Genomic DNA, 15,391 nt, shown 5'->3' with positions numbered 1-15,391 from the left:
TTCTTTTACATCCTTTGGACAGCCAGGTGTCTGTGTAATATACATTTGGAAGAGATCTTACTCTGATGCTAATCTGGTAGAAGAAGTTTCATGATCTGAGTAATGTTCTACTAGGAGTCCTTGTGGCCTGGCATTAATGGGGATGTTAATTTGAAATGTACCATTTCCCTTAACACAGTTTCAAAGTACAGGGTAGTACTACTTGGTGCGTTTTAGGAATATTGAGTAACATTAGTTCAAAGTGTTTACATCAGTGGGACGTTCCGGAAATAACAAGTCTGAGACATGGAGGCCGCACCTTGGAAGTTAGAGGACCTAAAGGATCTTCTGTGAAGGTCATTGTGCCTGATACCACAGGACACTTGCTGAGGTCAATGCCTCAACTGGTCAAAGTGTTCTAGAGACACAAGGGGGCCACTGTAACATTAGGCTTGTGGTTTTATGGGCCCTACACATAGCAATCAGCAATGTGCTCCGCAAGATCGCTCAGCACACAGTGATGTGCCTGTGCTGAGCGATCTGTCAGGGCCAGTGTTTTCTGGTGAAAAAGATCAGAAGATATTCTGCATTATCGAAGGTAAATGGAGAGCGAAAATAAAGTAATTGTACTTGAAAAGAAGAAAAAAAACTATTTTAATCAGTGGCTAATTGATCACAGTACGGCAGGTCTTTGTCCACTCTGCCCAGGCATGTCTATGTCCGCAAGCATGTTTTACCATAAAAACCCAGAAAGTGATTGTAGAGAAGAACCATTTTCAGAAATCATTGAAACCATGATTAAAGGAAGTTCCTGAAACTAGAAGACTAAAGCAATGGTTGTTTCCTGGCAATGGAAAGCGATGGGAATCGTAGTGGATGAAAATAAACTAGTCTCAAAGTTCCTTCCTGCTAAACGAGAACATAAATACTCGTCTTTCGTTTGCCAAGTAGTATTTGAAGCAGGGTAGTCGTTCTGTGGTTTGCCTTAGTGTCTCAATTCCCAACCACAAGGTACTACAGTCTTCTCCCACACCCCGAAAAAATAAATAAATACTTGTGAGTTACTTAAATGCTGACCCCTGTGGGCATGAGCTTGTATGTTTGAAAATTTTAGTTGCTCTGGTGCAGGCTCTGATCTCAACATATTCATTGAATTGTGTTGCTTAATTGGCAGCGTTACATGACTGATTTTTGAGGATGTTCTATGGAGTGAAAAGTGGAACATACCCCATTCCCCACCTCCCAACTTCTTAAGCTTCTAAAATTAGAATGGGTGATCTAAACGAGTCAGCTGTTTTACAGAAGTGCTAGGCTTTTACACAGTAGGGGTATAGAAAGTGCTACTCTATGCTTGGCTTCTGTCCTTATTTGGTCAACCTACCCAAGGCACCAGTGATGGTAGAGACTAAAAGTGCTCACACACTAGAAAGATCTGCAATCTTAACATCTGCGCATAATTTATCCTTAATCTTTTGTCTGTACTGGACAAAAAAATTTCAGACAAGCGCACACCAAAGATTTCCCTTAAGATCCTATGTGTGTTCCTATGGATCTTTTTGCTAAATCTTGTGATCTTTCATGCAGCATGTAAGATCAGAAGATTTAGCGTAAGATCAGAAGATTTGGCAAAAGATCCGCAGGAGCGTGCATTCCATCAATATCGGCCCACTATCGATAAAATCTGGGCGAGTGTCTTTTTTTTTTTTTACCAACCGATCGGTCGGAAATCAGCCAGTCATTAAAAAAATAATAATTCTAGAGTGTGGGCACCTTAAGGCCCACACACTGGGCAATTTTGACCTGAAAGCAGATCAGTTCAGCTCAAAAGCCGGTCCCGCATTATCCCAGCAGCCAGCTGTGCATACATGCTGGGCAAAATCACCCAGTGTGTATGGACCTTAACTATAACAAACAGATGTTGAGTATCTACTATTCCTGTATAAGGTGTGACTTGCTTTTTACAAGACACCTGTACCTCATCTTCCTTACTTAATATTGATTTATTATGTTAGAACACTGCAGAGTTAAACTTTGCTCTATGATATGGCAATATAAGTGGCTCCAGAAAAACCTATACAGTGTATAAAAAAAGAATCCTTTTTTAACTGGATACTTCATTTTCTATTTAATTTACCTTTTTTGTAGTTTTTTTTAATTTATTTTTTGTAAAATTCCAAAATGTAGCTATGCAGCCCTGGAAATTAATATGAGAGTCTTTTAATGATTGAGTAATGTTTATTGTGAGAGCACAGATGCTAAACCAGTTAGGATTCAAATGAGTGTGGCATTACTTGACTGTAGGACAGTATAATGGAACGGAAACATACAGCTGCAGAGCCCTGAGTTGTGTATAACCGTATTCTCATTTTTTAGTTCAGTAGATCTTCTTGTCATGCTAATACCCCTTTTACATCGCCGAAAAATCCGGGTCAGCGGCGGGTCAGACCCGGATCTTCGGCGGTGTAAATCCCTAACGCCGTGTCCCTTTACACGGGACTTCTAACCAGGTCCTGACCTGGGTAGAACACGGCTAGGACCTGGGTAGAGGGCGGTGTAAATGGGAACGCCGGGTCGGATGACCCGGATCCCATTTACATGAATGGGGAACTTCCAACCTGCGGACCGAAGCGTCCGCAGGTTGGACGGATTGTCAGTCTGACACTGACAGCCGGCGCTGCTGTCTGCTACACTCTGCAGACAGCAGCGAAGGCGGCGGGGGAGGGAGGTGAACGGATGCCTGTGTGCGGCATCCATTCACCTCCTGTCCAATGGCGGGGGTGCGCGCGGGGACTGGGGGCAGCCTAGCAGCTTACCTTAGTGCTGGGCTGCCCCCAGCAGCGTTCCGGATACGGCGGCGTCGATCGGCGCTTGAAGATGACATCGCGCTGTCATCTTCAAGCGCCGGGAAGGGGCGGGAGGGGGTAAATGCCCCTAAACGCCGGGTCGCACCCGGCTTCAACCAGGGTCCAAAAACCCGGGTGCGACCCGGTGTTTTGGTCTAAAAGGGGTATAAGTGTGAAAGACCTCTCTGAACATGATCTCAAGGTCGCTTTTTTTATGGTTTGTTTTATTAGACCTGGTCACTCCCTTTTGATCCGAGCACAACTTTTGTTCCACTTTGCTGCTCAGTGGTTAAATTGTACCTTCAAATATACACTGAGTGGCCCAATTATTATGACCACCCCCTCAATGCAATGTTGGACCACCTTTTGCCCTTAATACTGCATTGGTTCTTCTTGGCATGGACTCTGGGATGTTGGTAGGTAGTATGAGGAATTTGAGACATGGCCCTTTTTCTCATCTAATCCCAGTACAAATTTGTTCTTAAAATAGGCAAAGCGGTGTGCACTGCAGGTGGGGCAGATTTAAAGTGCAGAGAGTTAAATTTGGGTGGGGTGTGTTGAAACTGAAATCTAAATTGCAGTGTAAAAATTAAGCAGACAGTGTTAACCCTGCACAGAAACAAAATAACTCACACAAATCTCTCTGCACATGTTAAATCTGCCCCACCTGCAGTGCACCTGGTTTTGCCCATTTTGAGAACAACTTTGTACTGTGATCAGATCTGAATAAGGGCTCATATCCGATTAACTGCACTTTGCAATTCCTTAATATTTGATGGTACTGGATCCAGCTGCCTGATGGCCAGTTCGATATCATCCCACAGATTCTCAATTGGGTTGAGATCTGGTGATTGTGCAGGCCAACTAAGCAAGGTAAAGTCTCTGTCATGCTCTTCAAACCATCTGCAGACAATGCCAGCTTTATGACGAGGAGCATTGTGCTGCCGCAAGTATCAATCCCCGACAGGGTACACCATTAACATAACAGGATCTACTTGATCTGCTATGACACTCAAATACCCTTGGCCATTAAATATGTTGTTCCACAGAAGTCAAAGTTCCCATACAATGCCAAGAAAACATCCCCCAAACCATAATATTGCCTCCACCAGCTTGAAGTGTTGTGGCAATGCAGTTGGGGCCCATGCTGTTTTCTCCATATTCGCACCCTGCCATCTGCATGGTGTAATTGAAAATGCGATTCATCGGTCCATATGACCCTTTTCCAGTCATCTACTGTACAGTCCTTGTGCTCCTTTGTGAATTGGAGACGTCTGCTCTTGTTCAAAGCAGACAGAGGCAATCCCCACGGGCAATCCCCACGGGCAGCGGCTGATTGACAGTTCAGCTGTTGTGTTGTTTTTTTTTTGGGGGGGGGGGAGCCAGCCCCCCCCCCAAAAAAAAAAAAACAACAACAACACAACAGCTGAACTGTCAATCAGCCGCTGCCCGTCCCTGTGCCCCGTCCCTGCTCCCGGCTTGTCATAAGCCGGCGCTGGCTGGGGATTTCTATAGAAAAACCAGAGGGGAGGAGGAGGAGGGAGAAGGAAGTGCGGCAGAGGGGAGGGAGCCGGGCAGCACTGAAGCTGCCAGAGTTCAGCGATTGAACTCTGCAGCACTGCCCGGCTCTAAACCGTGGCAATCCCTATAATTTTTTTGGGCTTGCCAGACTGGGCACTGAGGCACAGGCTGGAAAATTCTCGGGACGGTCACTGAAGGGTTTACGATTCCCTGCAATTTGACGTACTGTTACTCTTTTGTTGGACAGGACATCTCTGGCAAGTCTCCTTTCAGATCGAGCATTCAGTAGCTTGTGACAACCACAAGCCTGACATTGGGCAGTATTCAATGTGAAAAATTCTCCGTGCATGGCGAGAGATTTTTTTCTCGCCCTGTTCCGGAGGGCTCGCTGCCACTCCTGCTCCCACTATTCAATGTGGTTAAGACTCGCCGCCACTCGCGGCGAGTCTTAACCCCTGCAGCGGATGAGCGTCCGCGGCAGGGAGCCGGGGGACGGTGGCAGCCAGGGAGATTAAAGTCTCCCTGGCTGCCCCAGAACATATGTGGAGGGGAGGTGAGCTCCCCGGGACCCAGGCAGCACAAGCTGCCCCCCCCTATAGCCAGCGGGGGACCCAGTATTCACTGCACCCGATCGTGCATATGTAATGATCGGATGCAGTGAATATATGAATATCTAATGAGCGGCTCGAGAGCTCCGGCTGGCTGCTCTGTGTAAAAAAAAAAAAAAAAAATTTTTTTTTTTTATTAAATATATATTCATGTGCTATAAGCACATGAATAAAAATAACATGCCCCTTCACAGAAAAAAAATCCTTTTTTTTTTTTTTTTTTTTTACACCAAAAAAAAAAAAAAACTTTTAGATTAAAAGTTCACATTCCAGTTCTCCATGAAAAGATGGAGAATTGCTACACGGAGAGACACGGCGAAAATCACTTTAAAAGACGGCGAAATATCACATTGAATAGGGTGGTTCACTTTTGGAGAGCAAAATGCTCCTTCCAACGCGAAAACAGCACACACTCGCCATAAAACAAGGCAAATTTTTCTCATTGACTACTGGCCATTGAGACCCGGTTTTCTGCTTGGTAGTCCACTCTCTGTAAACATTAATAACTGCTGCACTCGAACACTTTACAAGTGTGACCGTTTTGCTGATACTGATACTGGTTCGACAGTTCGATCGCCTACAATCATCCCGTGTTCAAACTCTGTTAAATCAAGTTTTTGCCCATTTCTTCGCAAGCAACAAAGTGCAATTGATGCTTCACTTGTCCTGCATTCCCTTTTTAGATTTATCTTGCCCTCTAGCAGCAACAACGTGAAGTTATGGCCGATCTGCGTAGAAGTGTCAAGTGGTCATAATAATTTGGCCACTCGGGGTGTATGTATGTGTTATTTTGAGACAAAAAAATCTGATTGTGCTTAAACAATTATGTTTTTACTTTTAAACTAAAAATACTGATTTCACTCAAGCCACTTTGACTGTTCTTCTAGAATTCCTCACCCTGTTTTGTGAATGGAAGGTTCCTGCCCTGTACCCACAAATATACCTGGACCTGTTCTTTTGGCTCAAAACAGTGCTTCGGCTTAAAGCTATACAGTGGGGATCGAAATTTTGGGCACCCCCAGGCTAAAATTCATTTGTATGTGCAAAAAGAAGCCAAGGAAAGATGGAAAAACCTCCAATGCATCAGATTAGACATTCTTATAACATGTAAAAAAAAAAAGTTTGCTTTTATTTCCATCATTTACACTTTCAATGTAACAGAAAACCAAAAAGTTTGTACTGCCCCCTTTGGCAATTATCACAGCCTGTAAATGCTTTTTGTAGCCAGCCAATTCTTTCAATTCTTGTTTGAGCATCTTTGCCCATTCTTCCTTACAAAAGTCTTCCAGTTCTTTGAGATTCCTGGGCTGTCTGTGACGCACTGCTCTTAAGGTCTATCCATAGATTTTCAATTATTTTGAGGTTAGGAGATTGTGAAGGCCATGGCAAAGCCTTCAGTTTATGCCTCATGATGTAATCCACCTTGGATTTTGAGGTGTGTTTAGGATCATTATCCATTTGTAGAAGCCAGCCTCTCTTTAACTTCAGCTTTTTCACCGATGGCATCAAGTTAGCGTCCACAATTTGTTGGAATCTTTTTGAATCCATTTTTCCTTCTACTCGTGAAATGATCCCTGGGCCACTGGCTGCAATACAACCCCAAAGCATGATTGAGCCACCCCCATGCTTAACAGTTGGACAGAGGTTCTTTTCATTAAAATCTGTGCCCTTCCTTCTCCAAGGGTACCTTTGCTCGTTCTGGCCAAAAAGTTCTATTTTAACCTCATCGGTCCACAGAACTTGATTCCAAAATGCATCAGGCTTGTCTATATGTTCATTTGCAAACTTCAAACGCTGATTTTTGTGGTGAGGACGTAGAAGAGGTTTTCTTCTGATGACTCTTCCATGAAGACCATATTTGTAAAAGTATGTTTTTATAGTGTACCACAACTCCAGTGTCTACCAGATCTTCCTGGAGGGATTGTGAAGTCAAACGTGGATTTTGACTTTCTTTTCTCACAATCCTGCAAGCTGTTCTGTCTGATCCTTTTTCTTGGTCTTCCAGTTCTTCCAGTTCTTGCTTTAACTTCCACTGTTCCTGATGACTGCCATTTCTTAATTACATTCCGAACAGAGGATAACGCTTTGCTATCTTATAGCCTTCTCCTGCTTTGTGAGCGTCAACTATTCTCAGTTTCAGTATTCTACACCACTGCTTAGAGGAACCCATGGTGCTGATTGTTGGGGCAAGGACAGATGAGTCTGCGCTTTTAAAACCTTTGAGATTGACATCACCTGGTCTTTCCACACGACGATTGAGAACAATCCATGACACTTCCAGGTCTCATCTGTCCAAAGGGGCAGTGCATGCTATAAACCATGCAGGGTGCCCGACCTTTTGCAGACGCCATTTTTTTATTTTTTTTTATTTTTTGAAAGTGTAGATGATGGAAATAAAATCAAACTTTAAAACTTTTCAAATGATAGGCATAACCAGTGCTAGCCAATCATAAACCACTAATTATAATCCTGTCAAAGTGATGATCAGTAATGCCACCTCCACATCGCAATGCCGGGTCAGATCACAGGTTCTTCACCATATAACATTAAACCTGGGTAGCCCATTATACACAGGGCGACCCGGTTTAACCCTTTTTATATCTCAGGTTGAATTTCCTGGTTGGTCGACCCGGAAATATAAGGTTTGGTACTTTCACGCTGAACCTCAACCTGGCAATAACCAGGGTTTGAGGTAAGCTATAGAGTGGTTAAAATGCACTGGTATTACAGACATGGGCTGATTATTTTCTAACTTGCCCTTATGCTTTCTCTGCAGCTATTGATGGCTGTTTACTACAATAGATTACCAAATATAATTTTTCAAAAAGCTTACACAGCATGTCTCAAATGATCCATAAATGCTTCTACACCTCAGTGTTGGATCGTGTTTTAGTAAACTAATGGTAAAACTTCTAGGCTCCTAGTTTGGGCTGTCAGCACCTGCCTACAAAGAAGCTTATTGCAAAAAATGTGGCAGCTCATTGTTTAATTTGCTGACTGTATGCTCTTACATGACAAAGCTGTGAGTTGGTGTTAATTGTATCCATTGCTTTTCATGATGCAAAGCAGTGATAATAGATGTAAACTGCTTGCCCCAAATGTCTTAACCAAATTCTACCAAACAAATAGTAAAGGTAAGACAATTTAAATAAAGGAAAGACTGGGCTAAAAATAACAAATTTGAATTAAAGTCACTTAAAAACAAATATAGATACAAACACAATACACAACTAACATAGAAAATTGACTACACAATCGGATGTGACTAAATCACTGATCTTTAAAAAGCTGCAGTATAGTGGAATCTGTCTGTCTGGGCACCACTGATGATTCAGGGCAAATACTGGTACCAGGAAAGAGAGCTCTAATACGTTTCTCCGCCTTTAACCATCGGTGGCTTCCTCACAGAGCTCTCTGTGTGTGCCAGTCAAGTTTTTCCATACCAAACGCCTCAAACCATGGGCCTGCTTCGACCCAGTTGTAGTTTAGCACAGGGCAAGGTCGCCTGCAAAAATGTGTGGGCAGATTGCTTGCACATCACCAACTATACCCTGACATGTGCCGGTCAAGTGTGGAGTTACAGCGGCTGCATGTAATTTTGTGCAGCCTTCACAGCCCTCCCCACGAGCAGTCTGGATAAGCCTGCATTTTCCAGACCGCTCCCACAAAACACTGTGTTGGCTCTGCCCTTGGCCAGCACTAAAACTGTTTCAGAGCGATTTCAGCACTTCTGCTTTGGGCTCTGAATGATACCCCATGTCTTTATAGTTCTTGCTTTGTGCACATTGGCACAGTCATGTTGGATAGAAAAGGGCCTGCCACAAAGTTTGTATCATGGTATTGTTCAAAATGTGTCTTGGAGCTAACATCTGTAATTGGGTAAGAAACTGGCTGCAGAACATGGAACAGAGTAGTGGTTAATGGTTCATTTTCAAACTGGGTCACCGTACTAAGCGGTGTACCTCAGGGTTCGGTTCTAGGACTAAAGTTATGTACACACGCTTCGATTTGCTTTTGATTCGATGTTAGATTTGATTTTTCGGTACTTATGTAGTATCTGGGCTGCCGATTTTTTGATTGTATGCCTTAAGTTAAGGCATACAATCAGATGCGATGCGATGCGATATCGCATCGCATCGCATGCGACCATCGGATGCGATGACCCGATTTTTCCATAGGAATCAATGTTAAAATGGACTGAGTCCATTTTAACATGGAATTCAATGGGAAAAAGGGGTCCTTTTCATACCCCTACTATCCAAGTGGGCATGGAGTTGGATATAAACCTGTGGCGAGCGTAGCGAGCCCCGCTAGGGGCCGGTATTCTGTGTCCCCTCGCGGGGCTCGCTACGCTCGCCACGCTTCGGGCTCGGTGGCTCGCTACGCTCGCCACAGGTTTATATCCAACTCCATGCCCACTTGGATAGTAGGGGTATGAAAAGGACCCCTTTTTCCCATTGAATTCCATGTTAAAATGGACTCAGTCCATTTTAACATTGATTCCTATGGAAAAATCGGGTCATCGCATCGCATCGCATCGCATCGATGGTCGCATGCGATGCGATGCGATGTGCCCGATTCGACCCGATTTAGAAATCGGCAGCCCAGATACTACATAAGTACCGATTTTTCTATTAGATCTGGCATTAGATCTTCCCATTAAATTTGGCATTAGATATTGAGTTCGATTTACATTCATGGTACATTGTACACATTCGATTTACTAGATCTAATTCGATATTTCCTTGGCTGCACAGTAGATTTTTCTGTTAGATTTTGAGAAAACTGGAGTGTGCATCGAATCGAAAGTGGTCCTAAAAACCATTAGATGTGGATTCGATTTTGCTTCTATAAGCAAAATCGAATGGAAAATAGCCAAAAATCGATGCATGTGTACAGGGCTTAATTATCTGGTTTATTATAGATCTTGGAGATGGTTTAGCAAGCACTGTTAATTTTTTCTGATGTCCCAAAACTGTGTTGGGTTATTCTGACCAATGTCACCCTTTTGCAGAGGGACTTAGACCAACTGGAGACTTGGGCTGATAAATAGAAAATTAAATTTAATGTAGAGAAATGTATGGTCATGAACTCTGGTAACAAAAACCAGTGCAATACATATAAACTAAATGGGGTAGATTTAGGTCAATCACTAGGGGAGAATGACTTAAGGGTACAAATAGGCAGACTTAGCTGTAGTACGCATTGTTAAGTAGCAGCAGCAAAAGCAATCCGGATTCTTGCCTGCATAAAAAGTGATATTAACCTGTATAAAGCATTAGTAAGGCCCTACCTTGAATTCCGTGTCAAGTTCTGGGCACCTGATCTCTTTATTGCAGTGTAAAAATAAATCAGTATTTACCCTGCACAGAAACAAAATGACACCCAATTCTAACACTCTCTGTCCATGTTACATCTGCCCCCAACTGCAGTGCACATGGTTTTGGCCATTAGAGAATTTGCGTTAGCAGGCTGAACCGGAATCGGGCCCAAACATTGTTCAATTATACTTATGAAGATGCTACTGCTTTTGGGTGCTGTCCTTGGAGCTGATTTAATCTAATAAGACATTCAATGTAAATCACTCCACGTGAGTGTCTGGGCTATTCTCCAGGTTGACACAATGCCTTATTTGGCAGAGCCCTTAATCTATTAAGCTTTCTACATACACCAAACAAACTATCCTCCAACTAGTTGGCTGGTTGCAGTGGAAATCTGGTAAGGTGTGGGAGCAAGTGACAACCAGTCACCAGTTTTATACACCAAACACATCTAACCAAATTGACTGACTGTGTTCACTAGTTTTCTGGCATTTTAGGATAGATAGATTGATTTTGGTACATGGGGGGGGGGGAGAATCCCAGTTCTTACCAACTACCACAGTTCTATTTTTTTGTAAATCGCGTAACCTTATATTTGTTACCTTGTTTCCCTGTGAGCACAACGTAATACTCCTTTTTTTTCTCATGTGATTGCGGTGATCAATCGCATGGAAAGTGCCCAAATTGCATGTGATTGACACCATGTATGATGAGATGTGCAGTCCCGTGCGCATCACATTGGAGCCTGTGAGTCGCACCTGCTGCAGAAACAATCTGTTGTATTGCTTCTGAGCCAGACAGGCTTGCTGGGATCCCATACAAAAGGACCACCTACAATATATCGCATGCGGTCATGTCTCCCCGGAAGGTCACTGGGGGATCGCGGGTGACATCTACGAGGGGAGAAGTCCCCTAGTGCATGCCCAGCTTTAGAGTACTACAGTATATGTACAAAATATTGTTCTTAATGGAGATAGAGGATTAGGGGCCAATGCTCCCTCTAATTTTATGAAGGCTGTGTGCGGCAAAAGATATTGGCTGTGCAACTTTGGAAGGAAATGTAAATTTTTGTGCGTCACACAACGTATAAAGGCCTAGGTTTCGAGTTCTGTTGAGTTAATAAAGCAATTTTGAATGTTTACAGACTTCACACACCACACATATAGGCTATAGCAGTGATTTTCAATTATTATTAAACTCGTGGCACACTAAACAAGATTTTAACCTTGGTGTGCTCAGTTGTAATGTCTGTGCGCAGGCTTGGCGAGTTGTGTGCACGCGCACATTAGAGGGAACACTGCTAGGGGCTGTCAATGCTGCTCTTTTGGGGTGTACACAAGGGCTGTTCGGCAGCCTGCGATACCCATTTGATATTGAAGGTTGCCATCATCGACCAGGACAGCATGTGGGGAAGGGAAGTGGGTTATGCTGCATGGAACTGCTTTCAATATGGCATCTCGTAGCAGAAATAGACTTGTCTGCCAAGTCTATTTTTACTTTCAATGCATCGGGATCGAATGCAGCTAACACTTTGATTAGTGTCCTTTTTGGATTTGCACAGTGTATACAGCATTACATATATTAGGGTATCTGTATCGCTTACCTTTTTATAATGGTGCTCAACTACTACAGTAGAATATTGTTATAAAAGGTAAATTCCTAAATGTCACTTCCGAAGAACAATTGATGATCTACACTTATTCTGTAAACTCTTAAGAGAATGTTTTTGTAATGGTTTTTCTATCCACTTGGTTACATGCTGCCAGCATTGTTAGGGGTTAATGTTCTTTCATGTTGATGTTGTATTTTTAGCTGATGTTATGTCTTGTAGCAGAAAACACAAGCTGCCATGTAATGACAGCAGCTCAGATTCCTGGAACAGCTTTTTCTTTTTGGGAAGAGACTCTGATGTGTGTAAGTACATTATGTGCCTGGATTCATGGTTACTGTATGCCGGTGCATGCTTCGGATACACAATATACAGACCTGGCATTCTAAATTTACCATATCCTGCCAGCTTTTACTACACACAGTGCATTTTGTAATTAAAACCTTAGCTAAAATGGTGTAGGAATGTATTGGACAAACAAAACTTAATTTAATCGAAAATACGGTAATGGCATACATTCTTGGGGTGAATTTCTCCTTTTTTTTTTTAATGGGATCCTTCCATAATCCCAAATATAATTTTGTACATCTTGAAGATGTTAATTGGTACTAGCACAAGCACCGTTGGATTTGACTGTCTTTACCATATGAATTTTGTTTCCATCTGTATGCTTGTCTGCAACACCATTCTAAATAATGAGTCTCTCTAGTATTTCTATTGGGGAAGCCAATTCTGGGGATAATAATACTTTTTTTTTTTTTTTCCAATCCTGGAATTGGCTTCCCTAATGAAAAAAAACCTCCCTGGCTGCCCCACATATTTACTTACATTGGCGGGTGTGGCCGGGAGCAGGGCGGGCGGTATGGAGGAGAGCGAGTCTGTGTGGCCTGCGCTGTGTGACCTCTGACCACGTAGCGCTGCGCAGGGCCGGGTATGTGAGAAGCCAGGCAGCTCATCCTTGGGGTCATTTATGTGGTGGTGTAGTATTGTGCTTCTGATTTTCCACATCTTTTACGATTGGCAGCCACTATCACTGGTTTTGCTGATCACTTTGACCATAAATATTTTGATGCCAGAGGCATGCAGAAGCACAGGGTTCCTAGGAACACGGTTTGTGAACCACTGTGCTAAGCACATTCATCGAAGTCCCTCTCCATTAGTGCTCTCCTTTTTGTCTCCTGTTGACTTGTTTATGATTGTATGTTGGTATGGGCTAACTTAAATCTATTGTTACGGTCTCTCAGCTGTAAAAAAAAATAAAAAAATATTCCCATGAGGTTAAAAGACCTACCATCATTTATTTATTTTTAATCCAAATTTGGAATGTATCTTGATTTTTCTTTCTATTATACAATATCTTGTATTTTTTTGTTCAGCAAAAAGTAGAATGTTTTCTTCTTAAACTAGCTTTTTTAGCATTGAAAGCAAACATGAAGTCACAATCCTAGGCGGACTGAATGAATTTATAGTGAAGTTTTATGGACCACAAGGAAGTAAGTATTGTATATTTGTTCTCTTGTTATACTGTATGTTGAATAGTATTTCTGTCTAAGGAATTAAAGTGGGGTGATTCAATTACTATGTGTTGATGCAGTATGAGTAACTAGAACACTAGATAAATACAAGCGTTAAATGTTATCTTGGTTCTAAAGTCCGTAAAGGTTGCAGAAGTCAAAGTGGTCTGCCTCCGTTACATGAATAACATTAGGCTACAGTCTCTGCACACCATAGTTTCTAAAGCCCAATTGCTGTAGATTTGTTGCTAATGCTTAGTTATATGAACAGATAGTCACCCTTGTACCATAGAGAAAATACTTTCTTGCAAACTCCGTGCTAATCATGCAGGAACTGCCACACTTCTCCACCCTGGTGAAGCTAAATTTCAGGGTGCTCTGTCTCCCCCCACCTCTAGTTGTGTCATCCACCCGGGAGCTTTAAAAAAAAAAAGTTCAATATTTTGTTATGCGAATATGTATTTACCAGTGTGTAGTTGGAACCACAATCTTCAACATCTAAAATTTTAAAAGGCAAGTTTTCCATTTCGGATAAGGTAGTGGATCACAATGTTAAACAAATTGCCATTCCCCTAGCTTTCATGTGGTGTTTAGCTGCAATACATGACTACAACCAAGGTGCTCATGGATAATAATGGTCTCTAGTTTCCCAGAGTGTCTGTTGGGGGGTAGAGGAGACAGAGAATCGAGATGGAATGACATTAGGAGGGCTGTGACCTCTTCTCTCCTTTTTACATTTTCTTTTATTTTTACATACAGATAGTGGTAGATGCTCAATTAGTTCAGTAGCATTTCCCAGGTGCATGAGGGAGGGGTTAAATACTGGGTAAGTAAAACAAGACATTTTTTCCCTCAGCACACTGAGCAATGCTAGTAACCAATCTAGAACACTACATGATAATAGAATTCAGAGATATTGGTTACATATACCTGCGCAGGTGTATGCTATGCCCCCAAGCCAGGCTTGGTGTGCTGAGGGAAAAAATGTCTTTTATTTTTAAATGTATTTTTATTGAGTTTTTAGGCAAACTTGTTTAAAGACTTAATGGTCCATACACACTGGGTGATTATGCCCAGTGTGTAAGGACAGTGTTGATAGCTATCATCGCTGGGGGGAAAGCTGCTCAGTGCATACATACTGAGGCACTTTCCCCCTGCCCGGTACCGTCAGCGGGGGGAGGACTGTTTTGCAAAGCACATCGCTATGCAAAGTGGTCCTCAAAGCCTCTCATCTGCTGGCATTACCAGCAGATCAGTAACATTCCCGGTGATAATGCACAGCAACGCTCATCGCCGGGCTGTACACACTGAGCGGCTTTGAGCTGAAAGCAGCTCAAACATGCTGTGTGTGTGTGGGCCTTCATTTAAAGTGGGTCTGAGGAGATTGGGAATAAATCATAGTAGCCATGTGTACTGTGTTCTCATCCTGAGGCAATGAGCATTTGGTTGCTTAAGATCTGGGGTAGCCAACCCTAGTCCTCGAGAGCTACCAACAGTGCATGTTTTGCAGGTCTCCTCACAGAATCATAAGTGAGCTAATTAGCTCCATCTGTGGATCTTCTAAAATGTGTCAGTGATTAATGAGTGCAGCTGTGCAGCAGCAGGTTGTCTGGAAAATGTGAACTGTTGGTAGCTTGGTTTTCTAATGTTTCAGTTTCCTGTTTGTTAGTGGTATTCCGATTTTTAGAGATGGCTAGGTCATTTGAATTGAGAATGAATGTTCCAACGCAACATTCTCCAAGGTGTCTGTAGATTTCTCTACAGAAGTGTCACTAGAGCCAGGAGTGGATGACACCAAACAGCTGGTATTACCATTAGAATGGGTAAAGCAAAACCGTTTGTTGGATGAATTCATGAAAGTATTTGTCCATATCCCACGCATTTTTTTGCTGCAAAAACTGTAATGAACCCAATAAATTATTATAAGATAACGGATAAAAACTATCTCTCCTTAAGATCAGATCTTTAGAAACTGAATTAATCCATGCTTGCCATT

The 15,391-nt window shown here is 42.6% G+C and overlaps 1 protein-coding gene across 2 annotated transcripts in view; it reads left to right on the top strand.

Moving 5' to 3' along the window:
- Nucleotides 1-15,391, top strand: part of UBE2H (ubiquitin conjugating enzyme E2 H) — a 44,788-nt gene that overhangs the window by 7,519 nt on the left and 21,878 nt on the right. The window contains exon 2 of one of the 2 annotated variants that reach the window (XM_083183299.1): nucleotides 13,298-13,374. In XM_083183299.1, the coding sequence (XP_083039425.1) occupies nucleotides 13,298-13,374 (77 nt within the window). Of the gene's footprint in view, nucleotides 1-13,288; nucleotides 13,375-15,391 lie in introns of both variants that reach the window. The other variant, XM_083183301.1, reaches the window with a different exon arrangement.

Source organism: Crinia signifera, chromosome 4 (genome assembly GCF_055691185.1).
Source record: "Crinia signifera chromosome 4, ASM5569118v1, whole genome shotgun sequence".
Taxonomy (NCBI): domain Eukaryota; kingdom Metazoa; phylum Chordata; class Amphibia; order Anura; family Myobatrachidae; genus Crinia; species Crinia signifera.
This window is presented reverse-complemented; position numbering and strand designations above follow the sequence as displayed.